The sequence below is a fragment of the Excalfactoria chinensis genome, chromosome 20 (genome assembly GCF_039878825.1).
Source record: "Excalfactoria chinensis isolate bCotChi1 chromosome 20, bCotChi1.hap2, whole genome shotgun sequence".
Lineage (NCBI taxonomy): Eukaryota > Metazoa > Chordata > Aves > Galliformes > Phasianidae > Excalfactoria > Excalfactoria chinensis.
In genome coordinates this window covers 4004694-4030852 of record NC_092844.1, presented here as the reverse complement: position 1 = coordinate 4030852, position 26159 = coordinate 4004694, and the positions used below count along the sequence as shown (strand labels likewise).

The following is a 26159-nucleotide window of genomic DNA, read 5'->3' as shown; positions in this document are numbered from 1 at the left end:
GATTCAGCACGGAAGGTGTGAAATGCTGCCTCCTGCTGACAGCACATCCATCCACCCCCCGCTCCTCACCTGAGCTGAGCATTGCTGAACTTTCAACAGGAAATAAAAGCCATCCTATTGCCGTTTGGTTTTCCTCTCCAAGAAGGCGCTTAAAAGAAAACCCCAATCGCTCAACCTTCACCTGGAAAGGAGAGCAAACTCACCCCAAGTGCAGCATCACGATGCTGCCCTCCATGAGCTTCCTTCCCACTGCTCCCAGGCCAACTGTGGCTGAAGTGGCAGAAGTTCCACCTTCTAACAGCTCTACCCTCCTCATCTTCCCAGGTGTCAGTATTAAGACACAGGCCAGTTGCTCACACTCTCTTTTTATTTAACCCAGTGATCTTCTGACAGTGGTTAACAACGGCCTTCGTGACGAAGGCGGCTTACAATTAAATCCCATTTATTCAAGCACACGGACGTGAGACAGGATTGTACACAAGTACCATGTATGTATTAAATTATGTTTTATACAACGCAAGGTGTCGGTGTGTAACATTTACTCCCTGCTCCCCCCCTACTCCTTACTGGATGCAGCAGCAGCACAGCTGTACTCTGCCTTTAACCCCTACCTGCACACTTACTGCAGTCCCACTTGTGCTGTCCCAGTCACAACCAACCCTGCAAAAGGAGAAGCTGCAAGCACTGCTCATCTTTTGCTTCCTCCCAGCTGGATCAAAGCTGTTTTCCATCTCTCTTTGCAGCAAATCTGATCTGAAATATAAAAGGCCGAAGCAGCAGCAAAAGTGCCCCGAGTCTGTTGCTATGCAAAACTTCTGTCAAGCTGCTGAGTGCATCCTGTATCTGCAACACCTTTGTTGTTCAGCTGCTGGCTGCTATTATCTGTGCAAGCCACACAGCTGCAGAAATTACTCCAGGCACTGCAAACAACTTCTGCCAAAGGCCCTGAGCTCGACAGGGATTCTCCCTTGCATCGTCCCATCCTCTTGCTGCTGGAAAGATATCTTCACAGCACCAGCTTAAGTGGCTGACTGAGACTTAGGGCAGAGAAGGCACTTTGACTGTAAAAGCTGCATTTGAGATTAAAGCCCAGCAAACTGGCACTAGCGGAGATGAAACCTTCCGTCACGTGCAACTACATTACTGCTCAATCCCACTGATGAGACCTAAGGGCTAAGGGGAGGGAAACAGCACCTTCAGCCTCATCACACCCATTGTTACGGGTGGGAAAGAGTGAGCACAGAGATCTCACAGCACACAGATGTTCAGGAGGCCCCTTACCCGCATTGATTGTCAGTCGCTTTCCCAAACCACTTAAAAACAAGAGGGGGTGGGGGGGAAAGAATAAGGAAAGCTTTGAGAATATTCAACATTTATTAAAAGTGCAATAAAAATAAAACAGTTTTCTTGTCCTGTGAGAAGGGACCAAGAAGACCAGCCAGGAAATACAGCCAAGGGATGCCATCGTGCTTTCGTTCAGCCCTTCCTGCTCACTGCTGACACTTGGGCACCAAGGTCCCTGTGTGCAGGCAGAGGGGCAGTGAACCAGGAGCACATTCAGCACCCTGCATGCTCCAGAAGTCAACACCGGCACTCTGACCCCCAATGCATCCTATTCTATTCTATTTGCAGACTGTAGGGCTGGAACAGCAGGAAGACCCGGCAGTCACAAGTCAAGATTCATCAACAGAGCTGGAACACTGCACTCAGTAACACACTCATCTTTGTGGCACTGGCCATATCCTAAGTGCTCCTACAGCACTCAACCCAGCAGACGCAGCACTTGCCTTGTCATACAGTTGCAGGGGGAAGGAGAGGTCATACAGCAAGGAAACAGCAGAGCTGCGTCAAGCTTAGGGGGATCCAGCTCTACAAGTTCAGCTCAGCCCAGCATCCCAGGGTGTTTTATTCACCCAAGGGGGGCTAAAAGCACAGTGCACAGTCAAAGCTGCTTTCCTGCTCATCAGCACGCTCCAGCTAAGTGGGCTTTCAGGCCTCAACACACACACACCAAGGTGAAGGTGCTCACCTCTGCCTCCCAGTCCTGCCATGGCACTCACAGCTTTAGGCACACACACTCACCTGCTGTATGGCAGGGTTGCATAGAAAGCTATAACTGCAACAGCCAGAAGTGCGAGGAGAAGAGTCAACAGAGGCACAGACACCTGGACTCCAGGCAGTGCTACTTCCCACCTTCAAGGCAGCAAAGTTAGCCTGAAAATTAGCCTAGAAGCAAACACTTCTAGCTCGGAAATGATTGACCTAATGAATACATTGAAGTACGCTAATACTTGACTGATGCCCTGAAGTGGGCAACCCTGGGAAGGCTCCTAAAGGAAACAGGCATTTCCATTCTTAACATTTTACATGTAAAAAACAACAATCTTAAATTAAACAAAACAATCACCAAAACAACAATGAAAACAGCTTTGATGCCCGATGAATGTCCAGAGGCACTTCCACGTAAATATCAACCTACTGATACAGGGGAGACCAGGGGAAGGTCCTTCTCAAGAATAAGTTAACTCAAGGCGTGTTCTTAAGGCTCTGCTTGCTTCTTAGCTCCTCGCTGAATCCAAGGTGCTCGGGGAAGGCAAAATGGGCAATAAAGCATTGTCCACAGTTGCAGCATGTGAAAAGGGTGGACGTAAACACGGTAAATCCTGCAGCAAGAAGGAAGAAAGAGGGCAAGGCTTACAACTGGGAGAAAAGTGCATTGACGAGACACAGAGCTGAGATACTCCCAGCATCCAAAACCTCTCCTTCTTTAGGTAGCCTCTCCCCTAAAGCACCGGGCGTGCTTTAAAACAAGCATGCTTCCTTACTGAGATCCCGTGATGCAAGCAGAGCCGTGGAGATCTGCATGCACTGAAGCACACGGGATTAATGCAACGTAAACAGACAGCGGTGACACTCAGCCTAACCGAAGGAAGCATTCCTACCTGCACAGCCTCACCTCCGGCTCCTCTATCGCCCCGTGTTACTCATCCCTGAAACCTTTGGGCTTTTGATGTTGAGGTTCTCATAGACGGAAGCTGACTCATCATCAGCCCTGTCAAGAAACAAAGCCTTGTTGTGAACAGCCTCGCTGCTCTGGATGCGTTCCCAGAGGCAGGTGGCTGGTCGGAAGCAGGCAGTGGCCTGGCCAAGTTCCCTTTACCCCTCCCCATAGCCTGTAGGGCTCGAGATACCGCAACCCAGGGTCTATTTCCCCTTCCCACAAGAGGAAGGCGGGCTGCCGTCACAGTGCTGACAGCGTGGTGGGATCACCTGCTTGTTTTGAGCCATTCCCATCCAACAACCAGGAGTTGGTGAGGTTTCACTAACGGGGGAGGAAGGATAAATGCTGGGGACCAGGCTCCAGCCATTCTCCTGCTGCTACAGAAAGTCCTGCTCCCAGCAGACAGACTTACACAGGCTGGGCTCGTGGTGAAGGGGGCTGCCCTTTGGCTCTGCCTTTTTCCACAGGAGAGTATCCAATATTCAAGTAGTCTCGCTCTTTCCTTTTACTTCTCTGAAAGAAGAAGCAAACGCATTCAAATCCCGCTCAGAACCGACCCAGAAGGAAGCCTTGCAGGATCCCGTATGCCAGCAGGGAGCAATGGCTGTGGGTTTATTCCCATTTGTTCAGGGCATCATTTGGGCTCCAGAATGAAGGAAGTGGCTGCGGTGCCTGGTGTGGGGCAAGATGTGTCCTTGCTCCCCCAACCAAGCTGAACAGGACTCACCTGCTCTTCCTCCAGCCTCTTCTGCTCTGCCTCAATGAACTGCTGGACAGCCATGTAAACAAACTTGTACTGGGCCTCTGTCTGCACCATGCCCGAGCGCTGCCTGCGTACCATCTGGATGGTCTTGGGGATGTCAATATCGCAGTCCAAACCTGCTCAAGAGCCAGAAAGTGAGAAGTGGCAATGAAACAAAAGTCCCTCTCACCCCAGGTTTAGGTCAAACCTGAACACAAAATGAGCCAAACCCGCTGCTGGGAGATCATGGACCACTGCTTGCACCTGAGCAGGCTTATCCCATTACAAGGCAAACAGTGAGAGGCACAAGACTGACACAGAGACATACCTTGCCTGTGAATTATATCCACCAGAATGTCTATCACTATGATGGTGCCTGTGCGTCCTATTCCAGCACTGGAAAGAGAAAACAAAGGCTGTATTTCCCTACACGCATACCTGTATCACCTCTGTTTCCCAACTGTCCACCACCAGCTCATGCGATGGGCCAGTTATAGGTAACAAAGGGAAGAGACTCCCTCTTTTTGTTCCCTATCCCCATGGCGGAGCTGGTTCCTACCTGCAGTGCACTATGATGGGCCCCGTGTCTGGAATGCTTCGCTGTGTCCGGTTCACTTGGTCCAGAAAGCTGAGAACCCCTCCTGGTTCATTGGGCACCCCGTGGTCTGGCCAGCTGAAATACTGGTAGTGCTTCACCACCCTGGGACGCTCATCCTGTGTGGAGCACAGACCCATCAGAAGGAGCACCAGAAGGCTTCCCCTTCATACATTAAACCATTAAGGTTGGAAAAGACCACTAAGACCAAGTCCAACTGCCAACCCATCACCCGGTGTACCACATCCCTCAGCGCCGCCACGCTTCCATTCCTTTCCCATCAACAAAACCGGGGCAGAACAGCCCAGAACTTCACCATCAGGACCATAAGATAAAAACCAAGAGATGCTCCAGATCCCATCCCCAGGGCTGGCTGGCAGCAGAGAGCTCACCCTATCTGTATGCAGGATCTCCAGCTCCCGGAGGTAGTAGCCCTGCGCCTCGCGCTCGCTGATGTTTCGCACGCAGATGCACCCATACTCCTTGGCACAGCCCTTGTCTGGCCAGTAGCGGAAACACTTGTTCTGCAGCGACACAGGAGAGCTGCTGGTGAGCCAAGAGAGGGGAGATGGAGGACAGACCCCAGATGTATCACCCAGGGATGCTCTGTGGTCAAAGGATGAGCAGCAACAGTGCAAAAAAATTTAAGGAGAACCACATGTGCAGAGCATTTCCTTGAGCTGGGGTTCAGGTAGTTTTTGCAATTACTTTCCTGCCTCCCAACAGCTTGCAACCTCCTGCTCTGCTTCCCAGCTTGCTACAAGAAGCCCCTGCCATCATGGGCAAGGACCTGCAGTTGTCCAAGCAGGATAACACAGTTAGGTTTGCTGCCCAGATTAATTCATCACTGATTCCACGCCACATTTTAACACAAGCCCCCTACCAACTACCCAGCCTTTCACTTCTGAAGGCTTTTGGAACCGGTTTGCATCCAGCCTCCCAGGTTGGCACAGGATGCAGGTGACACGGGGGCTTGGCAGCAGCTCTCACCCTGCCCCGCTCCACTTCCTTGGTTGTCATGACAATGACGTGACTGTTCTCCTGGTACACCATGGTCCAGAAGTCGTTCACTGTTGTCTGCAGGCAGCCCTGGGTGGCTATGTAGATCTTGCAGTGCTCCGAGTTCCTTCCATCCTCAGGGATGCTCTGAGGGGAGGAGAGCGAGGGACTGAGAATTGCTTTTGTGCACCCAAAGTCTTGCTGAAGCCAGCCAATTTTCTTCTACTCATCACCCATGGATGTGAATTGCTCCCCATCAGCAGCTTCAACAGAAGCCAACGTCACCAGCAAAACCTGCTTGCACAGAAGTGACCCTGAGGGTTTTCTAGGGGCTGGTGTGTAAATGCCAGAGCAGCACTGCTGGCTTCAAGCAGCTCTCAGCTTACAGATGGCAATTATAACTTGAGCCCTGAGATAATGGGCAGCGACGGAGAGCCTAGGTCAGTCCCCTGGGACTCCCTGAACAGGCAAGGAAAGCAGGAGGTTGAGATAAACTCTTAGATCAGGGCAAAGGGAACGTGTCAGAATGATGAGGTCCCTGAGGATACAGTAGAAAAACGCAGTGCTTGGTCTGGACCCAGAAACAGAATGGCTCCTCAACTGCTGTTCCCTCAAGGCTGGTCCCATTAGTGCACATAACCCCACCATAAACACAGCCCCACGTGTTGCCTTCCATTCCCAAGTACCTTGATGTAGTTGGCATTGATGTAGTCTGAGCCAGGCACGCTCTCGTCCACGTCTCGGAGTGCCACCCGCGTGGTGTCAACTGGGGGAGAGGAGCATGGAATGAGCACAGATGGGGAAGGACCAGGTTAAAAAGGGAACGGAGGAGGCCATGAATGAACTGGATCACTCCAACAGGACAGAATACTCCTCTCTACAACTCAGCTACAATCAGAGAGCTCTTCGGGGTTACCCAACCTCATACAAGGCTGTAGAAGTCATAGTGAGGAAAAAAAAAAGCCCACAATATTCAGCGTCTCCTTACAAGGAAGGATGTTCTTGTAGCGATTCTTCGCCTTGTTCTCAGGTCGCTGCCCCTCCTTCCTGGGGTACAGGAGCTTGCACTCCTGCTGTTGCAGCATCTGTGGGCAAAGCACACAAGAACAAATTGTTTTGGGCGCACAAGAGGACACGGAGGATCTTATAACAAACTGCTTAGCTTCCCAAGGCTGAGGGAGTGCTGGCAGGAGGGGAAGAGGGCTGCGATACAGCGTGGTGAGGGACCTAATTGGTGACTAATTAGAGGTAAAGGCAAAGAGCCCTGCAGGGAACAACAGGCACAGAACAGGCTGGAGGATGAAGGAGAACTATGAGAAAAGACAATGAAAGGTGACCAACACAGAAAGCAGGGAAAGGACCTATGGCATTGCAAGGAGACCACAGCAATCTCGTTCAGGGTTGATATTGTTCACTTGCAAACACAAGTGGGACAGAGCAGGGCAGCCTCCCATACCTCAAACTCTTCCCAGAACCCTTGCTTGGCCTTCTCGCTGTGATCCGCCATTTTGTTCAGCTCCCTCACTCTGTTCTCAATGTTGGCCGCGTTGATGCGCGTGGCATTGAATGGCTGAAGGACAGATGGAGACAGAGCAGAAATCACTTTCAGGCTTCCTTTTCCCTTGAAGAATGGGTTCCTGGGTGGGGTACTGGAAGAAGCTGGATCCACTTCGGAGGCCTGAACCAACAGCTGTGCGCTATATGGCAGATCTTACCTGCTTCAGGTGGACCACAGCTCCAGATTTCTCCACCATGGGGTTCTTCTTGTAGTGCTCCACCAGGTCTGTGAGCGTGTCAAACCTCTCTCCTCCCCCCACGTCGTACTTCCCATCTGGCTGCAGGAGAGCAACAGAGGCACGGTGAGGCTCAATGCACGGCTCCCATCTGGGGCAGCACGGCAGGTGAGCGAGGGCAGCACGTTGCCCACCTGGTAGTGGATCATCACATGGGTCACGTGTGGTTTGCGGTCCCCTGTTTCCATCTTATCCTCGTTTGTCAGCACTGACAGCACGAAGTCTCCTGGTTTGCTCTGGCTCTCCCGCACCAAAAAGCTGCCCGGCTTCCCCTTCTCCGTCAGGAGCTTCTCTGCCTCCTTGCCAGTGAGGTGCCCATGGTACCATCTGCAGAAGAAAGCACAGAGCATCATTTTTAGGCAAGAGAACCACGGCTGAGGCTTTTAAATCCCACTCCAAGCCTGTCCGGGAGTGCCTCAAAAGAGCCAAATCCCTTCCTGCAGGTAGGAAAAGAAATCAGCATCACAGGTCTGTGTGAGCCACAGTAGAAAGCAGGACAGGGCAGAATGGAGAAGCTCAGCACCGCTCACATCATTGCTGCTGATCAAGGCCAGGCCCTGGGAATGCTGCGATCCTGACGCACCCTGCTATATTCTGACACCACCGTCACTTCTTATATTTAGAGAACACAGCCCCTTCTCCCTCTCCTCTCCCTGGTACAGCTCGATGTGTGGCCTGGAACACAGGCTCTAACAGAACTCCTCTGCCAAGCCAGGCTGTTCTTGGCCGCAGAGCAGGGGGAAACCCAGCTGAAGGGGCTTTCCACTAACAGGAGCGGCCACTCATCCCATGCTCTGCTATGGTACGAGTGGCAAAGCCTCGCTGGCAGCAATGCAGACCATGAGCTGGAGGGGCTTCCCAGGGCTGCAGCTGGCACAGCAGCTCCCATTGGGCTCAGCTTACCTCTCCGAGGTCGGGTCCTGGCAGTTCAAGGGGTACTTCAGCTCGATGACATTGCTGTTCTTCTCCCGCAGCAGCCCTTGCTGCTCAGTGTAGTACTGCACCAGCTCCGCGAGGGTGGCAAACTTCTCCCCTCCATACAGGTCATAGTAATCCCCTGTATTCTGGATCTTAATGTGCGTCACCTCATCGTTCCTCCTGGGGAAGGAAGGCAGATGGGACTGTCAGCGGGACAGAACGGGCACTCACTTAACCTCCCTACCCAGGACGCCTTTCTAAGAGGCAGGGTAATTTAATGGCATTTTAAATGCACTCAGCAGTAACTCCACCAAGCCCAGCAGATGTGGCTGGAAGTCCAAGGCTTGATGGACAAACTGGGTCAGACAGATTTGTAAATCTGGGCAAATTTCTCTCATTTTTTTTCTTTCCTTCCTGTGTTGTTGTTTTTTTTTGTTATTTTTTACCTATGTACTGAGCTGCTCCCAGCCTCTCTCAATTTGTTGCTAAAGCAACCACGACAGCGAGATGCAGGATATACTCAAGGTGCTGTAAAAAGCTGCATATCAGGTCAGACCAAAAAGCCATTTCACAGAGCGTGAAATTAGAAATGCTACATTGCTCTGTGCATGAGGTTAAATGGGAGAAAGAGCTCTCAGCTTGCAGTGCTGCTCCATTCCTGCAGCAGGGTACGGCCCTAAGCAGTGTGCTAATAGCCTTGTGTGTGCTCTTCTGGGCCTCCTTTAGGCAGAGACTCAGCCTAGGTCCCTGCATGCCATGAGGTGCTGGCCAAAACGCTGCACCGACAGATGGCTGCAACCCTGCATGCTCCATCCCTGCTGCTGGGCATGGAGCTCGTCAAGGCAGGATCCATAATTGCAGGTTGTGCTCACACAGCTCTTCTCGGATGCTCCGTCTGGCTTGGGTTGGGCACTGAGGTGATTTCCTATCAGAGCCAACCCAGCGGAAACAACCATGGCATCCATTGCCATCCCCCTGCACCAACATGGGAGCAAGAGGCTGAGAGCCAGGCCTGAGCTGTGATAACCTGCTGCTGCCATTCCAGCCACCCTATGGGCAGTGTTCATTCTGGGGGCTTACAAGATGGAAACCAGAGGGGGCTGCGAGGAAAGCTGTGCCCCGACAGCTGTGCCCCTCCAAGCTGGTGCTTGCTTGGCTCCAGCCTTCCAGGCCAGCAGTTGGACATGAGGAGCCCTCCCCACCCCAGGGAAGGCAGAGGATGAAGCCATGCTTTGGCCATTTGGCTCAAGGCTCCAAAGTTCCCATCTCCCCACATAACTCAGTCTGTAAAGCCTACAAAAGGCTCCGTTCACGGAGCCACCGCCATCCCATCGAGCGCTTCGGGGATGAAAAGCAGGGAAATAATGGGGATCATTCATCCCCTCAGCCCCCAAGGTCAGGCTGAACACAAAGGGCATTGATCCATTCCCTTCTTCCTCCTTTTCTTCTCACTGAGCTTGCGTCACCTCGGCAGCGCATTGCTGGGGCAGAGCTGGGTTCCATGCGAACCCATCCATGGAGCTGTGCCCTCAGCATGCTGGCTGCTGATATAAAGCACAAAGAGACACCCAAAGAGGCTCCGTAGCCCCATGCCTGAGGGCTTGGCTGCTCCAACAGCTTCACTCTGCATGCAAAAAGGAATCTCTGACCCCGAGAGAGACAGGAGGGCTCATGCAAGGTCCCAGTGAGCAGCAAGAAAAGATGGAACCTGGAAAGACCCGGAAAGTTGAGTATTCAAGAGCAACTTTGCATTGCTTTCAAGCTAATTCAGAGAAAGCAATTTGCTGTCAGCCAACACCACGATCTCTACAATGAATACGGATCCCCAAACCCCATCCAGCACACAATTTAAATACAAAATGAGGACATTTGTTGAATTGTTGCTTTTCATTTACGGTAAGCATTGGAGCAGTTATTCCTGTCGCTGTGAAAAACTGTTCTTATTTCCACATACAGCAGAGTTTCCTGATCCAAAATAACTCAACTCATGAATCTCAGCCCAATGTTTTCAGTTCACGCTGCACTGACAGCCAGTGCTAATGCAACCCACTCTTCTCAGTTGCATCAGACAGAGATAACTTAGAGTTAGGGGTTGGGAGGTGTTATTACAATGAGACGCAAGGTTTTGAAACAGAGGCTGAAAGGATGCGCAGAGGTAAAGGAAGGAATGGAGAACAGACACAGAACTTCATGGAAAACCTGTAACTTCTGCAGTGTTATTTCCCTAGCTCCTCTTCAGGGATATGGAACTGGATGCAAACCAGCACGTGGGTCACCTGGTGTGTGGTCTGGTCAGCCAGAACTCCACAGCCTGCTTTCCTTGCAGCCCACATCCTCTCTGTAATTAAACAGAGCTGCCTTTCCCATCACTGTCTCTCAGAAACCCTGGAAAGAGGGCAAGAGAAGAGAGACAGGTCTCTCTTGTTCTAAAGGAACCCATTCATTTTGTACTTGAATTGCCAAAACCATTTACGTGCACGTTTTGAGGTGCTCATTCCATGCTCAGGACTATGGAACAATCCTATAGAGACAGATAGATGGGACGGACCAGGCAGAGATGAGGACCGGTAGGTAAAAGCAGTCCATGCAGAGGATTCTTCCCTTGTCTTCGGTTCGAGATGCCTCTATGCTGGTGTGTCACGGTTCACGTGCTTTCCTGGAAACATGGTACGTGTCACAGCCTTGGTTTCCTTTTGGTCAGACTTTCCACTGAGCGGGCTGCTGCGTGGTGCTGCTCAGCACCATCACACCAAGGCATGCCGTGCTGCTCTGCTCTTGACATACTGCTCACGATGGAAGGGCATTTCCAGATCTTATGAGCAAAATAATGCTTAATGACAGCACTTGATGCTGGAGGCAGCGGTCCAGCCCCCTCCAATAGCCTGCCACAGAGGGGGCACAGAGGTAACAGCAATGACAAAACAGCATTGGGACCACACAGGGGACTCAGCAAAGGCACCAAACTCCAACGGCAGCAGAGAGGAAGGCATTGCCAAGGGAGGAAAATGACACCAAATTGCAGCATGACTCCGCAGCCCAAGTGCAGTAATGCAGGTGTGGGCACGACTCTCAGAGCAAAGCAACTCCCTGCTAATTCAGGGAGATGACACTGCAGGTTGGGTATCTTTGCACGTCACGACACTGCTGCACAGACACGACCTGAGTCTGCTTGCACAGTGCCTGGCTCAGCAGGTGCTGCCAGGACTTTGCTGTATGGTCAGGCAACACCCTGACTCACAGCATTACATGAACAGAGACACAGAGCTCACGTGAAGCCCAACCCTGTCTCATATGCATCCCCTCGCTGTCATTGCTCGCTCCAGGCAGCTCTCTGGGTTTATTTCCAGTTCTAATTAGGCAGCACTTCCACCTCCCTCATTAACTCTCAGCCACTTCTTATTGCAAGAGGACAGATTAGCTAGTGGAGTTGGATCCCTGCCCTCCCAGAACACCATAAGAGCTGCATAGCTCCATACCCCAACGGCTAGAGCTGGGAGAAACAGGCAGCACTCCCTGCCACAAAAGGCAGCATGTACAAAGCAAGGCAGCTGCAAACTCCTGCAGGAGGAAGAACTCAGGTTCAAGCATAGAGAGGACTGCAAGGGGGAAGAAATAAAGAAATTCTCATCCCTTCTGTTGTTTGCACAAAGTTTCTCTAAACACAGCGGTGATGCAAGGATGTATAAAGTCACTGGAGTTTCCTAAACAAAATGAGAGTTGTTTAAACTAAACAGAAATCCCCATTTCTGCGTTATAAGTGCCTGCATGAAGCTCGGCTGAGCTCTCCCCCTGCAAGGCACCAGTTGTGTGGTTCTCATGGGACAGGGTCACAGCACATCCTCCTCTCCCCTTATCCTTTTACCATGGGGACTTGCTGGGTCAGTGTCACTCTTTGCCTCTTCTTGCCCTATGGACATGAACCGAATCCCTCCCAAAGGCAGCTTAGTGATCTCTCAATGAAGTAGAGATGAGATGACTCATTCAGGCTGGGATGGAAGATGCTCTCCCCAAAAACTTGAGTGATCACATCATTTTCCTCTTCCTCACCAATGGCTCCAGCAGGATGTGCCTTGAGTTGTAACCAGAGGGGTCAGCTCTGTGCAAAGCCATCCCCCTGCCAATGGGAGCGGGATGGACAGCCCCTTCCCCACACCTTCTGGCTCCTTACCTAACAGAAAGAGTGAAGTCTCCAGGGTTGCTCTTGCTGGGTCGAGCCAGAAAGCTGCCGTGGACCCCCCTGGTCAGGAGCAGCTTCTCTGCCTCGATGCCGCTGATGTTGGGATGAAACCACCTGCAAAGTACAAATGTGACATGTGAAAGGGCAATGAAAGCCCCCGGGTGCCAGCCCTGACCCCCACCCAGCACGCTGAAGGGGCAGCTCTCACCCAGAAGCCCCAACCCATATGTTATGGTGGCAAAAGGAAAGCTCCACTCTCAAAGCACCGAGCCTCTCATTCTCCCAAGCAAGGACACAAGTCTCAGCCCTTCACTCTTTCCATTTAACTCCTCTCTCAGAGAGGGTCCTGCCCTGGCTGGATTGCAGGAAGATGTCCCTTACAAGCCCCATCAAGAGGGAAAGCCACGCACTGGTTTGCAACACGTGGCAATTAGTATACTAACGTAATGGGATGTACAAAGACAGGGAAAGAGAAGCAGCTGACCCACAGGGAAAGATGTTTCATCATCTAACACAGCGCTTCAATGCGATCTTTGTGTTTTAAGTGACATCAAACTACCCATTGACCTCATTTCTGACGCTACCACTTTTGATCAAGAGCTTTTGATGAAATCACAAGCCCTGGTGTTTCTCCAGGCTTTCACATGTGCTAAATATACATACCAGGCTAACGATTTCCCCTTGTGGCACCACCGCTATCAAAAGCCACTGAAAACCCGCTTTCTAAATGCCAGGCTCCTTTGAGTAATCACACGCATCACACATAGAGCACCCCAAGTGAGAGCCATGGAAAACACCCTCCCGTTTTAGCTCAAGAACCAGCAGACATCACGGCCCGAAACTTCACAACCCAGCATCTCACTAACAGCCCAGACTTGGGAAACACACCCAAAGACCGAACCTACAAACACTGCGCTCATGAGAGCCTGTTTGTCTCAGAGATACACATAGAAAAGGTCAAGAAATGTCACCAAGTCTCCTCCACAATTTGAGATTTCCTCCCTGACACCACAACCCAAACAGTTTTGTTTAAAGTACCGCAGGAAGGCGGCTCTATTAGGAAAGGGCCACGCAAACAGATGGTAAACAGGAATCGCGACGTTTCCAAGCCTCGTATTCCTGACATCACCAGTGACACCCTTTTATAAACCCACCCTGTGCAGGGCCAGCACTTAGCTGTTCTGCAGAACTCCTCCTGGCACGAGGATGGAGCCTCTAATGGAGCTTAATGGAGCTCAGGGACAAGGCGAAACTGCCAAGGGCCACGCGTCGTGGTTTGTTCTGAATGCCTAATGGCAATGAAAACAGCTCAGAAGGCAGCGGGAGAAAACAAAGACAACAACTTGGGGACCAGGAGCAGCGGGGTGGTGCATCCCATGCCTCTCCAAATGGGTGGTTGGGAACAGAGGGAAGAGACCCACAGCACACTCTTCTTTCTCCCTCGCAGCTGCTGTGAGCAGAGCTGCTAAATCAACTTGCACCAACCCCATCCAGCATCTTTTTAACTGCAAAACACTGCATGGAAATAAGCAGGATTCCCACCCCGACAGACACACCAAGGAGTGGGACAGAACAGCCCGATGAGAGGCAGGGAAAGAGCCTACAAGGGTCACATCTGAGGGCCCATCGACTCTGCTGTTCTGTTTGTGCCGCCCAACAGAAACCCAAACGCTAAGTGCCTTTTCCCTCATCACTCCCACTGCTTGGACACAAACCAATTCACGCAAGCACACACAGGCTGCTTGTTATTTAGCTTGCAAAAAAAAAAAGCACAAACAACGAGCTGGGGAGGAAACCTCCTCAGCCCTCACAAGCAGGAGAAAGCAGGCAGGCAACTGCCAAACTCAGAAGTGAAATAAGAAGGGGGGGGTGGGGGGATAAGAGAAAAAGCCCTTTGCAAACAGAAGTTTGCACCTCTCCCGTGGATTCCTACACCAAAACAAAGCTCAGCACATTGGGCTTGGACTACAAGGGAGGTCACGACCATCACAGCTGGCGGACCTTCGCCAGCACAACAGACTTCACTCTGACTTGCAGCAAGCTGCGCTTGCACAAAGCATCTTCAGAGCTGTTTTTTCACGCCAGGCTTTTACTGAAGTACATTTGTTGGTAAGCAGAACCAACCCACAACACAGCAGGGGAGAAGAAAGCACCCACCCACACATCCCTCATTGCACGAGGGCATCACAGCCTGCAAAACTGCCTCCCGCAAACCACGCCTGGAGGAGCAGCACCTCGTGCTCACAGATGTTTATAGGGAGGTCTACAGTATTCATAGGAGGAAAGCAAATCAAGAGGATCCAGACTAGATCCTTAGCCTAGGAGAGAGGAAAAAAGATACTTATTATTAAAATCATGCTGTTGTTTCATGCTCGCTCCCATTTACTGCTATGCTTTTTCTGCTGGAAATGCATCCTTGGGATAGAATGGAGCGTGGAAGTGGGGATGCTCGGTGCCAGCATTCTGCTCCATCAGCAGATGGGTCACTGCAAATGCCCAAGGTGCCACACAGGGCTCTTCCCCAGCACTGCCCACCACCTTAAAGCCATTGCCATAGAGCTGGGATGCGCTCAGGATCCCAACGTGCTCATTTTGGGGCAGCCCCAGGGAAGGCACCTCTGGTGCACATTGGGTGTGAGGGGCAGTTATGCCAATGTGAGCAGGAGAAGGTGGAGTGTTTTAATGGTAAACTTGCCTTTGTCAGGCTTGGAGAAGATCAGAGCTAATCTGACTCAAGAGACAACGCCTACGCACATCGTGTGCGGTGAGAACGGCTCGGTTCAAGGAGATGGAAAAGGGGGACAAGGGGACAAAGGCCACCAACCCTGGGCACCTGCCAAAGCCACCCACCTCCCAGCCCACATCCAGAGCAGGGCGCACTCTCAGCAGCCAAGCAAACAAACAACAGAGGCTTCTTCCAGTAGAGACGTAAGCAAGGTGTGCTACAGCAAAACTGCTTTTGTTTCCATGATGCTTCCATGCTAAAAATCATTAGTGTTTACGTCTTCATTGAAAGCTGCTCTACACAGGCACGCCTGCACGTAGAGCATCTCAAACCCACAGCAGCATCCTTTGTTGTCTCTAGGCTGGTTCGATGCAAATCCCATCAGAAGAGTCATTACAGCAGGCACAGCCTCAAGGGAGCGTGCTAAATAAACATACAGCGCAAACCTCCTCAGCTCTACATACAGGTAAATATTTCCTTTTCTTCTAAAGCAATTAGCACCGTGACAGCTCACAGCGACTGTGCCCAACATCTAATATCCCCCAGGACTCCTGTTAACAACTGGAAAACAACTCCCCAAAACTTATTACAGAATAAAACAAAAGCAGCACAGCCATTCCCCAAAGGAGGTACACAACCTGCCTTGAGTTTTCTGGGGTGCATCAGTCACTTCTATAGGATCCCGTTTGCTGTCCATCTCATGCTTAGGTGGGAATCATAGAATGAATGGCTGGGTTCACCCATTCCCAAGCCCTAATGGTTTCTTACTCTCTCTGAGTGGGCACATACACAAACGTGGCTAAATTCCACCACTCATGTGGGCAGGACAGGGCACTCTTGAGCTCTTCCATGCCCCTTTGCCCACAGGTTTGGATGCCACCTCAAAGGTAACCTCCAGTAGACCTGATTGGAGAAGCACAGAAGCAGCCAGGCATCTTCATGGGATGTCACTGAGGTTCCTAACGAACCCTTTGGCACCAACAACAGAGGAACAACTGGACCTTTGGATAACTGGATAAGCAAGATAAACCCTGCCATGGGGTTTTGACACAGGCACCCAGCTCCCCGCATCCTTACCCCATAACATGGACAATGGTTGAATGACCAAAAAAAGCCAAACATGAAGAAACCAAGAAGACAAGATGTGCTGCTTTGGAAGAAGACAAACACCTTTCCGGTACAAAGCAGAAGTCAGGCTCTGTTTCAGAAGGAGCAGATCACCAACCACCAGCAACCCCAGTGCGCACAGCAGGCAGCCAGGCTGAGGATGCACATCCCCAGGCAAAACCTCCTTGAAAAAGACCAGCTTTCCACTGATGCCCTGTGCAAAGAGCTTGGCTTTTGTTCAGCATTTTGTAGCTTTTATTATTATTCTTTTCTTTCCATTCAATTTCAAGGCATGCAGTCAGTGAGAGTGTGCACACACAGGGACTTCCCCAGAGAAAACCCCAGCAGAACAACGCAGGCTCTGAGCTGGAAGAGAAGGAGGGGGGGGGGGCAAAGCAACCCAATAGGGGTTCAGCAATGGGCACGAATGGCTTTGCCACTATAAGGATGGGGTGCTGATTGCTCTGACCACCTTCAAGTCAGAGGAGGTCTCATCCCACCCCTGTGCAGCAGCCCAGCAATGAACCCACAGCTTTGTGCTGGGCACTGCAACAAAAGCCTGGCAATGGTTTCCATAGACGTCATCGCAAGACAGAACACAGGGCAGAGTGGTTTCAGGCAAAGAAATTGACTGGCGCTGGAGCCTCATTAAGTGTTAATTAATATAAATCCACATCTGTCCTATCTCCCTGACACATGCAGGAGTCTGTGCTCATCTACTCCGTCTGATTCAATCCCTTTATCTGCATTATTCAGTCCCCATTATTCCAGTCCATGCTTGCTGTTGGCACATCCTCCTTCCCCACCCTAATCCCCCCCCACCCCACACACGCCATCCCATTCTTTCCCCTTCTGATCCATCCACCTCACCTGCTAAAAGCAGCAGCAACACACTCGCCAGCTGCAACAGCCCCTCAACAAAGAGTTTCAGGTTGGTTGGTTAGGTGCCCGAAGCAACCCAACAGCAACATGAATCTGCCTAACACCACGACACAGAGACATCACACCATGCAGCTGAGGCACAGATATTCACAAGAAGGTCCCAGAGGGTGAGCCCAGAACCAAGAGCTCATGATGTGACATCTGGAAAGGAGAACGTGGGAGAGGACCCAGGGCAGGGTGGGCTGCTGACGTCCGCCCAGCGCTTTGGGCTCCTTTTAAATGCTACCTTCAAAGCTTATAGAAGGGTCCAAATGCAATTACGTGGTCACCTGTTCACTCTCTGGGGGAAATCCAAGGCTGCTGCTCAGCACAACAGCTCAGAAATTGCAGCTTCCAGAAGAAAACCAACCAAACAAAACCCTATAAATGCAGACCCTCCTTGTGGGATGGATGCAATGCCCATCACTGGGTGATCCTTATGGACCAAAGGCCTTGCTCTGCTCCTGGAAGCAAAGTGTGACAGCATTGCTACAAGGACTGAGAACGAAAAGGAAGAGTCACGCTCTTCCCACTGACCCAAGCAGAGGATGAGACGTGGAGCAGCACAGCCCCTCCCACACATGGAAAACATCCTTCAACATCCAGCCTGGCACCCTGCAGATAAAAGCTGACAGTGACCAGGAGAGGAAACCACAGACAAAATTAAGACCCGTGGCACAACAATACATCCTCTGCAGACAAAGATGAGGGTTTGCTCTGCAGAGTGAGAGTGCATGAGCCCGTGACACGGCCTTCCCCTGCAGCCAGAAGCAGGGTTGCCTCGGCACTGCATGGCTGCATAGGGGATGTGAGACACACCAGCACCTGCTGCCTTCTCCTTGCCTCATTGAAGCGAGCAGCAATGACCCCGAGCACAGCAGCTTGCACAGATCTGAGTGCATGCACTGCTTTGAGCTCGGGGATATTTATTGCATGGTGAGCATCAGGCCAAAGCATGGGAATTTGTGTGCACCAAGCACCTTCCCACCTTGCCATCCCCTTCCCATCAGCCCACTGATCTTGCTATGGGATGAAGGCCCAACGCCCTGAGGACACTGAGATAGTTTGGGTTTGTCTAGAAGGAAAGCAGAAAAACCCCTTACAAGGATACACACGGTGAGAGAGGAATCACAACACGGGACTGAAACTGCTGGGTAAAAAAAGGTACAAATTGTGCCTCTTCCCCATTTCCAGAGTGGGAGAGGCAGACCTGGCTCCATCTGGCCAGCTCTCATTCCCACACCCAGCTCTGCTCCCTGCAGGAAGCTGGGACTCTTCCAACTTACCCAGAGGACTTACACCCATGTTCCCTTAATTAAAAAAGGTGTAACGAGTGCCTGGAGCTCCTTTGAATCCATCAGTCCCAAAGGTGTGGGAGGGTATTATTCCAAGCTGCAGTTTCCATGCTATCTGAATTAACTCTCCAAACTGAACTGATGGTTGAATCAGCCTCAAGTGTGCAACCTGCTGTTGGGACCACCAGAAAAACCATAGGGCACTTCCTATTGGTCTCCAAGAGTCTATGAGAGTTTTCTGCTGTCTATTGCAGATGTGTCTTTTTTGTTCACATTAAACAAGCTAAAATTACACTGCAGCCCACCTACCAGGCTGTTGGGGCATTACAAATAAATACATCACAGCAGGCAGGAATGAAAGCAGCCCAGCTGGTGTCTGAGCAATGGGCTTCCTCCTGGAGCAGGAGAGGGCACACGCATTGAGGGCAGAGGCAAGGGAAGGAGAAAGCATCCCACCTGTAAGATGGGATGGAGCAGCACTGGAAGGAAAGCAAGCAGAAAGGCCTTGGGATGCTCGTTATCAGCAAAGCAAAGCATGCTCTGCCACAGCAAACGGAGAGATAAGCAGCCATTAACACAGCATTGCTAACAAGGTAAAGCAAGATAGAGATCTAATAACAAGCCATAAATAACACTCTGTTCCCAGCAGGGATAACCCCTCCTGGGCTGTTCTCAGCACCGCCAGCCTCATCGTGGCCGCTTTAATAATCACATTAATGAAACTGCCAACACAGTGTTTCCCAGTGCAAGGAGAAAGTCACCGTCATCACTGGTGTGCTGCAGAGGCAGGTGAGGGGTAATTTCCACTGGAGAATGTTACGCTTCTGCAGAAATACAGCTAGTGAGCACCATTAATCATTATTCCCACTCCAACAGCACCCACACCTTTGTAGCTCACACCCCGTCGCAGCAACAGAACCTTTCTTGGTCTCTTCTCCCCTTCGTCAAAGGCAGAGCAGACATCCTACCTCACCATCACTGCTCGGGGCTCCTGGGTGTGCAGAGAGGTTCGTTAGTCCACAGAAACCACAGGAGAGCTCGAAGGCAGCAAGGTCTGTAGGATACAGGAGGTGGGAGCTTGCTCTAGGATGCAGCAGGCAGCGTGGTGCCCAGTAGGAACATCCCCTACCCAAAGTGGTGGAGCACGGGATGCTCCGAGAGATGACAGCTGGTTCTGTACCAAAAAGCACAGTTATTGTGGACTGGAGAGGGGGTGGAGAGAAGAAAAGGAAGTCATCTCATCCTCTTATCAGCACAGCCCCAGCAGCTGTGAGCTGAGTGTAGAGAAGGGGACCAGCAGGGTAAGCACGGCGCAGTGTGTGCTGCCAGGGACAGCAAAGCCATCTGGCTCATGGTAACGTTACATGCCATGGGGCTCCTGCATCCAAACCACACTTCCCAGTAAGTCTCCCTCCTCCAGACTTCTGCTCCAGAGCTGGGCAAGAACTGAAGCAGCTCTGACTTTGGGAAGAGTGAGGTTTTCAAGTAGCACCCAAAGCATCTTTTGCTTTTGGGGTTTTCTAATGTATGCTTGAACAGTCACCCCCAGGTTGGTTCTGCAATTGAAAGTGGGATTCACAACGCTGGTGCATCCCATTTCTGTCCTGGTCCCTCACCATGCAACACATCCTGATTGCAACCAAAGATGGCTGAGCCTCCACCAGGAGCACAACCCAACCCAACTCTTGGATGGCTGGAAGGACATGGAAACCCCATCCCTGCACACCAGCTGGAGTCCTGCACGCTTCTCCATGGAGAGAAACAGGCACTTCCTGAGGGTGGTGCAGAGCAGAGCCTAACTCTCCCCACTGACTGCAGGAGGAAGAACACAAGCCCAATCCCAGCAAACCCAGGACCACAACAGCCCTACAGCTGGACAGCAGGCCGTGGCATCCCTGCACCAGCAGCTTCCTACAGCAGGAGGAACGAGACCTCAGAAGGCTGTGGTCTGGCACAAAACTGCACACGCATCAATCAAGGCATTAAATGGCTGTGAATGCGGCTGCTGCTGCAATCCGGAGTATTTAGTCCATTATCCCGCAGACACTTAGCACAATTATGGTTGCTTTGTGGCTAGCCCTTAATGTGCCAGCAGAGCAGCTGAGGCACGGAGGAGATTAGGGATCAGCAGCAGGCTCAGCGTGGAGCGCTGCCTTCCCTTCACCCAGCTCAGCCCTTGCCCCATCTGTTGTGATGGCCAACACAGGGGTACCCAGACCAAAGTATCAGAGGCATCATTCCATGGCTGAAAGCAACGATGGAGATCCAGTCACACTCTACCAGAGAAGGGCTGAACTGGTGCCTAACAACCCAGGCACCTCCGCCTCCAGAACAGGGCTTTCCTTTGGTTGCTATCAGCACTTCTGTGCAAACCTGTGCTTTGCAATAACCACCACATCCCTACTTGCACTCATGCACCGTGCTCAGCGCTGCAGGTGGGCGGACAGCAGCATGGGTGAGAACCAGAGATGCTGAAGATAAAAGCTGTGATGATACTGCAAAAAAAAGGGGGGAGCAGGAGGTTGTGTCAGCCCTCCTTGGAGCTGGGCCTTCCCTTAGGGCCATCCCTAAGCATGGTTAGGAGCATCAACCAAACCAGAGGTCTAAGATTTGGAGAAGCCTCTTCAAATTGCAGATGCATCACATCTCTCTTCTTTCTTTCTTCAAGAGGGACACTGAAACCCACTGATTTCCAACCCTGAACGCTTCAAAATCATGACTTCCTCACTAATTGTGATTCTCAAAGCGAGTCGGTTTCTATTAGCTTTGAATATCAAGGTGACAACACCGAAAGTTTCCACTGCTTCAACAGCAACAAGCTCTTGGCCCCAACCCCCATGGGAGCATGACTGAAACTCCTGGCTGAGCTACAGGTGCAGCTCAAACCCCATTGCTGGTGCAGCACCACCTTTCCTTGCACGAGTTGCAGAAAGCTCCAATTGAAAAAGAGGAAAACTGCAATCTGTTGGGCACTCAATGGCCAATGGGTGAGGAGTAGGCTCATGGGGAATGCATGGTTACAGCCCCTTCTCACCAAGATGCAACAGGACAACCCCACGCCCTGCCCTGCATAAGGAGGTTGGGGGAAGGAAGCAACACAATGTGAGGCACGGGGACTGCACAACAGTGCTGGCCCCATGGCACACCCTGGCCAAAGTGTTGGCCAAGTTGTTCCAAGGTCCTTTGCTCCATCTGGTGGTAAGAAGGTTTTTAGAAGCTTTGTGATGCTCTGCCTCCGTGTAGTGCATGTTTTGGGGTCCAGCACCCACTGCACGATGGGAGGAGGGTGATGCTTTCCTAACATCAAGCACCCAGACCCAAGCTATGGGAAAACCAACATGCCTCCATTCAGCCAGGAGTGAGAAAAGGTTCCTTGTTTGGATCATTACAATTGGAAAAGACTCTAAGATCGCCCAAGCCCAACCCACCCAACCATGCCCACTGACCACATCCCTCAGTGCCCCATTACATGGCTCAGTTCAACCTCCAAGGCAACCCAAGGAGTTCTCACTCCTCATTCAACAGGTCCCTCCCCAGGTACCAAAAAGAAAGTCAAGGCAATGAGGAAGAAAGGCAAGAGCAGAGCTTAGGGAAAGAAGAACCAGGTGACAGCTTCATCCTGGCTTCCCCACTTGGCACCAAGGCTGCTCCATTCCCACCACGACATCACGCGTGCTTTTGCTGAGCCCAGAAATCCTCAGCTTTCAGGATTATATAACCTGGCGAGCTAATTAAAAACGAGGAGGTCTATTTCGGACCCGGGCAGGGTGTCAAGATGAAAATATAGCCCATAACAGGCCCACGTCCCCTTTGAAGAGTCGCCAAGGCTATTTTTTACCTTGATACATCATGAAGAATTGAAGGGAGGAAAAAAAACACCGGGCTTATATTTAGAGTTTAATCAGTGGCGGGGCTCGTTACACTTCTTAGAGAGGAGACCGATGGAAATAGTTCAGGAGGGTGGGAGGAAGGATGGGGGAGAACAACAACAACAACAAAACAGCCCCCACTTCCAAGAAAACCAAACAATTAATAAACAAACCAAGGCCAAAACCAACCCTGGAATCCCCCTGACATGGAAAGGATGTGGTTCAGAGGTATGAAGGGGAATCAGTCTGCTCAGCCCCCATTAGCTCACAGCTCTTCCACCAGCTCCACGCCAGGAGGGGTAGAAGGGGGGATATGAGTAGGGACCAAAGCCTTGTCACCCAGCAAAGGAAGGGGACCAACCACCTCCACCAGCCCTCAGCCCCAGGATGGATGAAGCAGCAGTTCCCCTTGATTGCCATCTGGAACCAAAAAGGGACCAAAAAGGGAACTTTCAAACCTATTGTTTTGGAGAGAGGAAGGAAAAATAAAACAAATAGAAAACCCCAACACGCTCACTGTGGCACTGCAGGCGAGAGCTGCAGCTTGCAGCCCTGACAGGAAACCCAATGGGCAGCACGGGCACGGTGATGGCAGCAGCTCTGACCCTGCTGAGGTTGTGCAGGAGGTGTGCAAGGCTGCGTGCCTTTCCCCATTGCTCGGTGCTTTTTCTCCCAGGTCAGCCAGCAGCCTGCAGATCAGCTTGCATTTCACTGGGGAAGATGAAGAACAGAGGCCTGGCAGCACGCAGCCAGCTGGTGTGCAGGAAGCCTTGGGCAGACACTTGCCATGACATGGGCTCATTGCCTGATAATGCAATCAGGACAGCCACAGCGAGGCCCAGCCCATCAGAAAGCTCAGCTCACCCCTTCCTCCCCCTCTGCTGCTTTCACCACTGAGATAAGCAGAATCGCTCCTTGCTGAGCTAACCCAGCCCTCAGCTCCTGCATAGGGACAGCAGGGTTCACTGCTGAAGTTTGCCTTGCATGCATGCTGCTGCACCAGGGGATGTTCTGCTCCAGGATGGAGGCACCAAGGCCATCCCATCCCAGCAGCACCTCAGAGACGCAGCAGGGGATGAGTCCCATCCGCACCTCTTTGCATGGGAACATCTGCAGGTGGATGCAGAAAACCTCCTCCGCCAGATCCCAAACTCACAGCCACACCATGGCAGACCACCTGCTGCAAACTGGAGCACAGCAGCTCCCCCTGCACGTGGGGACGTGGGTGCAGCACCAGCTCAGGAGGAGATTCTCAAGCACCACTGCAAGCAGCGGAGACCTTTGGAAAGCACAGTGGATACAACAGCAGCAGGAGCTATTTGCACAAGCTGAATGCATATACAGGAAAGGCACAGTTCCTGCTTTCCAGCTTGGGTTAATGTGAAGAATTTCCTCCTTCCCCTCAGCCCTGTGCAGGAAGCCTGTGAGCACAGCAACCCCATCATCTGATTCGGCCCCGTCCTACGCGTGCTTCCTGGAGCACAGCACGGGGCTATGGGAGCTGTGTTCATCCCTTCCAATGCATCCCATGGGGCAGAGGTGCCCGAGTGCTGCTTCTGCCCACAATGCTGCCAAAGCAATGGGACAATTCCATGCTGACAGCAGGGAAAGAGCTGAAGCAATGCTTACAGAGCCACACGTGTGCACACCTGGAATGCCCAGCAGCTCCTGGTGCACAAAGCTGCCATTCATCCCATCCCTGGGAAGAGCCACCTCCAAGGAACCCAGTAATTCAAACCTCATTGGAAGGAGCTGTGAGCAGCTCCAGAACCGCAGAGGAAGCTCACCGTGAGCCTTTAGGAGCTGGAACACTGGCTTCCCCACTGCAGACGGCGAGGAATTCTGCTTGGCAGGCCACAGGAGATACAGCTGCATCCCAGGAACGTGTTCCAGGGTCGAGAGCACCACGTTTATCTTGGGACCGTAACAAGAACAGCTCGCTGCCCTGGGGAAGCCACGGGATGCTGGAAAATCACCCAGGGCCTGATCCAAAGCCCTCTCCTTGGCAATGGCAGCTCTGCTTCTCTGAGCTGAGCCATTAACCGTTCTTATTCCCTCGCTGGAAAAGGGATGGGGAAATCAGAATGTTTGTGCTTCCTGCACCGGGAATCACCACCTCCCTCCTGCACCCAAAGGCCAAAGTAAGCAGCTCTTGCAAATACTTCAGCTTAATATTGACATTTGCAGTCAGGGCAGGAAGCATTGTGTTTTCTCACTGGTAATGGCAGCAGATGATGGAGGCTGGGCAGTATTAAAGGTTTTGGGGATGCAGCTGATGCGCAACACTGGAACCACAGCATCAGGACTGAGGAGCAGGGACCTCCACAGCTCACAGCATAGGCAACACCGAGCAGCCAACCCAGGGCAACCCCTGCTTTGGAAGCAGATGCCAGACAGTGGCATTTCTTCATTTCCTCCAGACATTTCCTTCTTCCCAGCCACAGCATCCCAGCAAACCAGGCCCTGCAGACAAGGCACTCACCAGCTGCCATCCAGCCCATGCTCCAGATGCTGTGTTGCCGATGGCATCGCTGCAGAAGGGCTTGGTTATCCCTCACGTCACCCACCAGCACTGACACATCACAGCAAGGCCCTGAGAAGGCCATAAGGAGGGGGATAGTCACAGCAAACTGGGCACCCAGGCTCACAGCAGCTCCGCACCATCCATCACTTTACTAATGCCAAAGTGCCTTTCATTCCAAGGGATCCCAATGTGAGCCTGGAGGAAAGGATGGAGGTGCAACACTGACAGTGCACAAAGGATCGATGCCAGCACTTTGGCTGGGCCTTGTAGTGAGCATTCCTTTCCAGGAGCCACTCCCAGCTGCCCAGCAGGACAGGTAGGAGCTCAGAGGGTGCACCTGGGTTCAACCAGAGTGAGGAGGTCATCATCCAGATGCAGAAAGATTCCATCCCAATAAGGATGGTACAATACATGATGCTGCTGGGAGAAAGGACCCGAGCAGTGCTGCAGACCCAGGGGGCAGCACATTCAGCATGTGGGTGGGAGGAACAGGGGCAACAGATGATAGCAACAGCACAGGAGCTGCTCCACACAGCTTCAACCCATCAATAGATCAGGGATGCTCACAAAACACCACTCAGCACCTGTTGCATCCAGAGCTGGATGGCAGAGAGACCCCAAAATCCCATAAATCAGCCAAGACCCTGAATCACAGCATGGTATAGATGTGTATGAAGAGAACCTGGGGTTATCAGATGCACCAAAGACTCTCAGCTCATGACCTGCCCACATCCCATCCCACCTCCAAACGAGCACTCCCTGCCTGTAACCGACCCTCATTGCGAGGTGCCCATCAGCTTTACTCCCATTCCACCACCTCCCCTCGACCGGGGCTCTCCAAAACACAACTGACTTCTGACAGCAGAACCGACCCCTGCAGGTCACCCTGCGCCATAAGGGCGGACGAGAAGGACCGGCCCCATAGCAGCAATGGGGAACCACGACCAGCTGCTCTCAGCTCTTATGGCAAAGGGGCAATGGAGGAGACGAAGCAGAGGGTGGGTGCCCATCCCAAAGGGGGAGCAGGGAAGGAGGAAGCGGGGAGTGATGCCCTCGTGCTATACGGGCTCCTGCTGCCACCGCAGAAAGGGGAGCGAAGCTGCGAAACAGAAAAGGAGCCGGCAGCGCTCCGGATGATCCGAGTGCCTCATTGTAAACTTCCTACCCGCAAAACAGCCTCAAAGTCAGTCGGCAAGTTCGTTCCCACCATCCCGCAGCTCCAGCCCTGCAGCACCGCGCATTACAAGGCAACGGCATGCGGGACAGGGGCTGAGAAAAGGGAGAAAAAGCTTCATATGGGGAACCCGGGTCTCACCGTCCAGCACCGACCCATAACCCACCCAGCAACGAGGGGGATGGGGGGCTAAAGCGGAGGGCGAGGAGCAGCCGCAGCCCTTACCTGCGGGAGGTCATGGCTCCGCACTGCTCCGCACCGACTGCCGAGCTGCCACCGCACCCGGCGGGCGGTGAGCCCCGCGAGCGGGGAAACCCCT

General features: G+C 52.1%; 1 protein-coding gene across 1 annotated transcript; it reads right to left on the bottom strand.

Moving 5' to 3' along the window:
* Positions 1 to 351: 351 nt before the first annotated feature.
* LOC140261121 (tyrosine-protein phosphatase non-receptor type 11-like) lies at positions 352 to 26159 on the bottom strand. Its single transcript, XM_072354226.1, has 16 exons — positions 26066 to 26159; positions 12217 to 12339; positions 8034 to 8228; positions 7265 to 7457; positions 7053 to 7172; positions 6794 to 6907; positions 6326 to 6422; positions 6024 to 6103; positions 5329 to 5484; positions 4731 to 4862; positions 4303 to 4457; positions 4072 to 4139; positions 3729 to 3880; positions 3414 to 3514; positions 2943 to 3052; positions 352 to 2663 (listed from the first exon to the last, which is right to left on the bottom strand). Exons 1-15 carry the CDS (start codon positions 26077 to 26079, stop codon positions 2968 to 2970), a joined length of 1785 nt encoding a protein of 594 aa, XP_072210327.1. The 5' UTR covers positions 26080 to 26159; the 3' UTR covers positions 352 to 2663; positions 2943 to 2967.

Coding starts and splice junctions, on each gene's coding strand:
- LOC140261121 (XM_072354226.1), bottom strand. Junction 4,863..5,328: donor AGGAAGTGGAGCGGGGCAGG/GTGAGAGCTGCT, acceptor GTGTCGCTGCAG/AACAAGTGTTTCCGCTACTG. Junction 3,053..3,413: donor TCACCACGAGCCCAGCCTGT/GTAAGTCTGTCT, acceptor GTTTCTTGACAG/GGCTGATGATGAGTCAGCTT.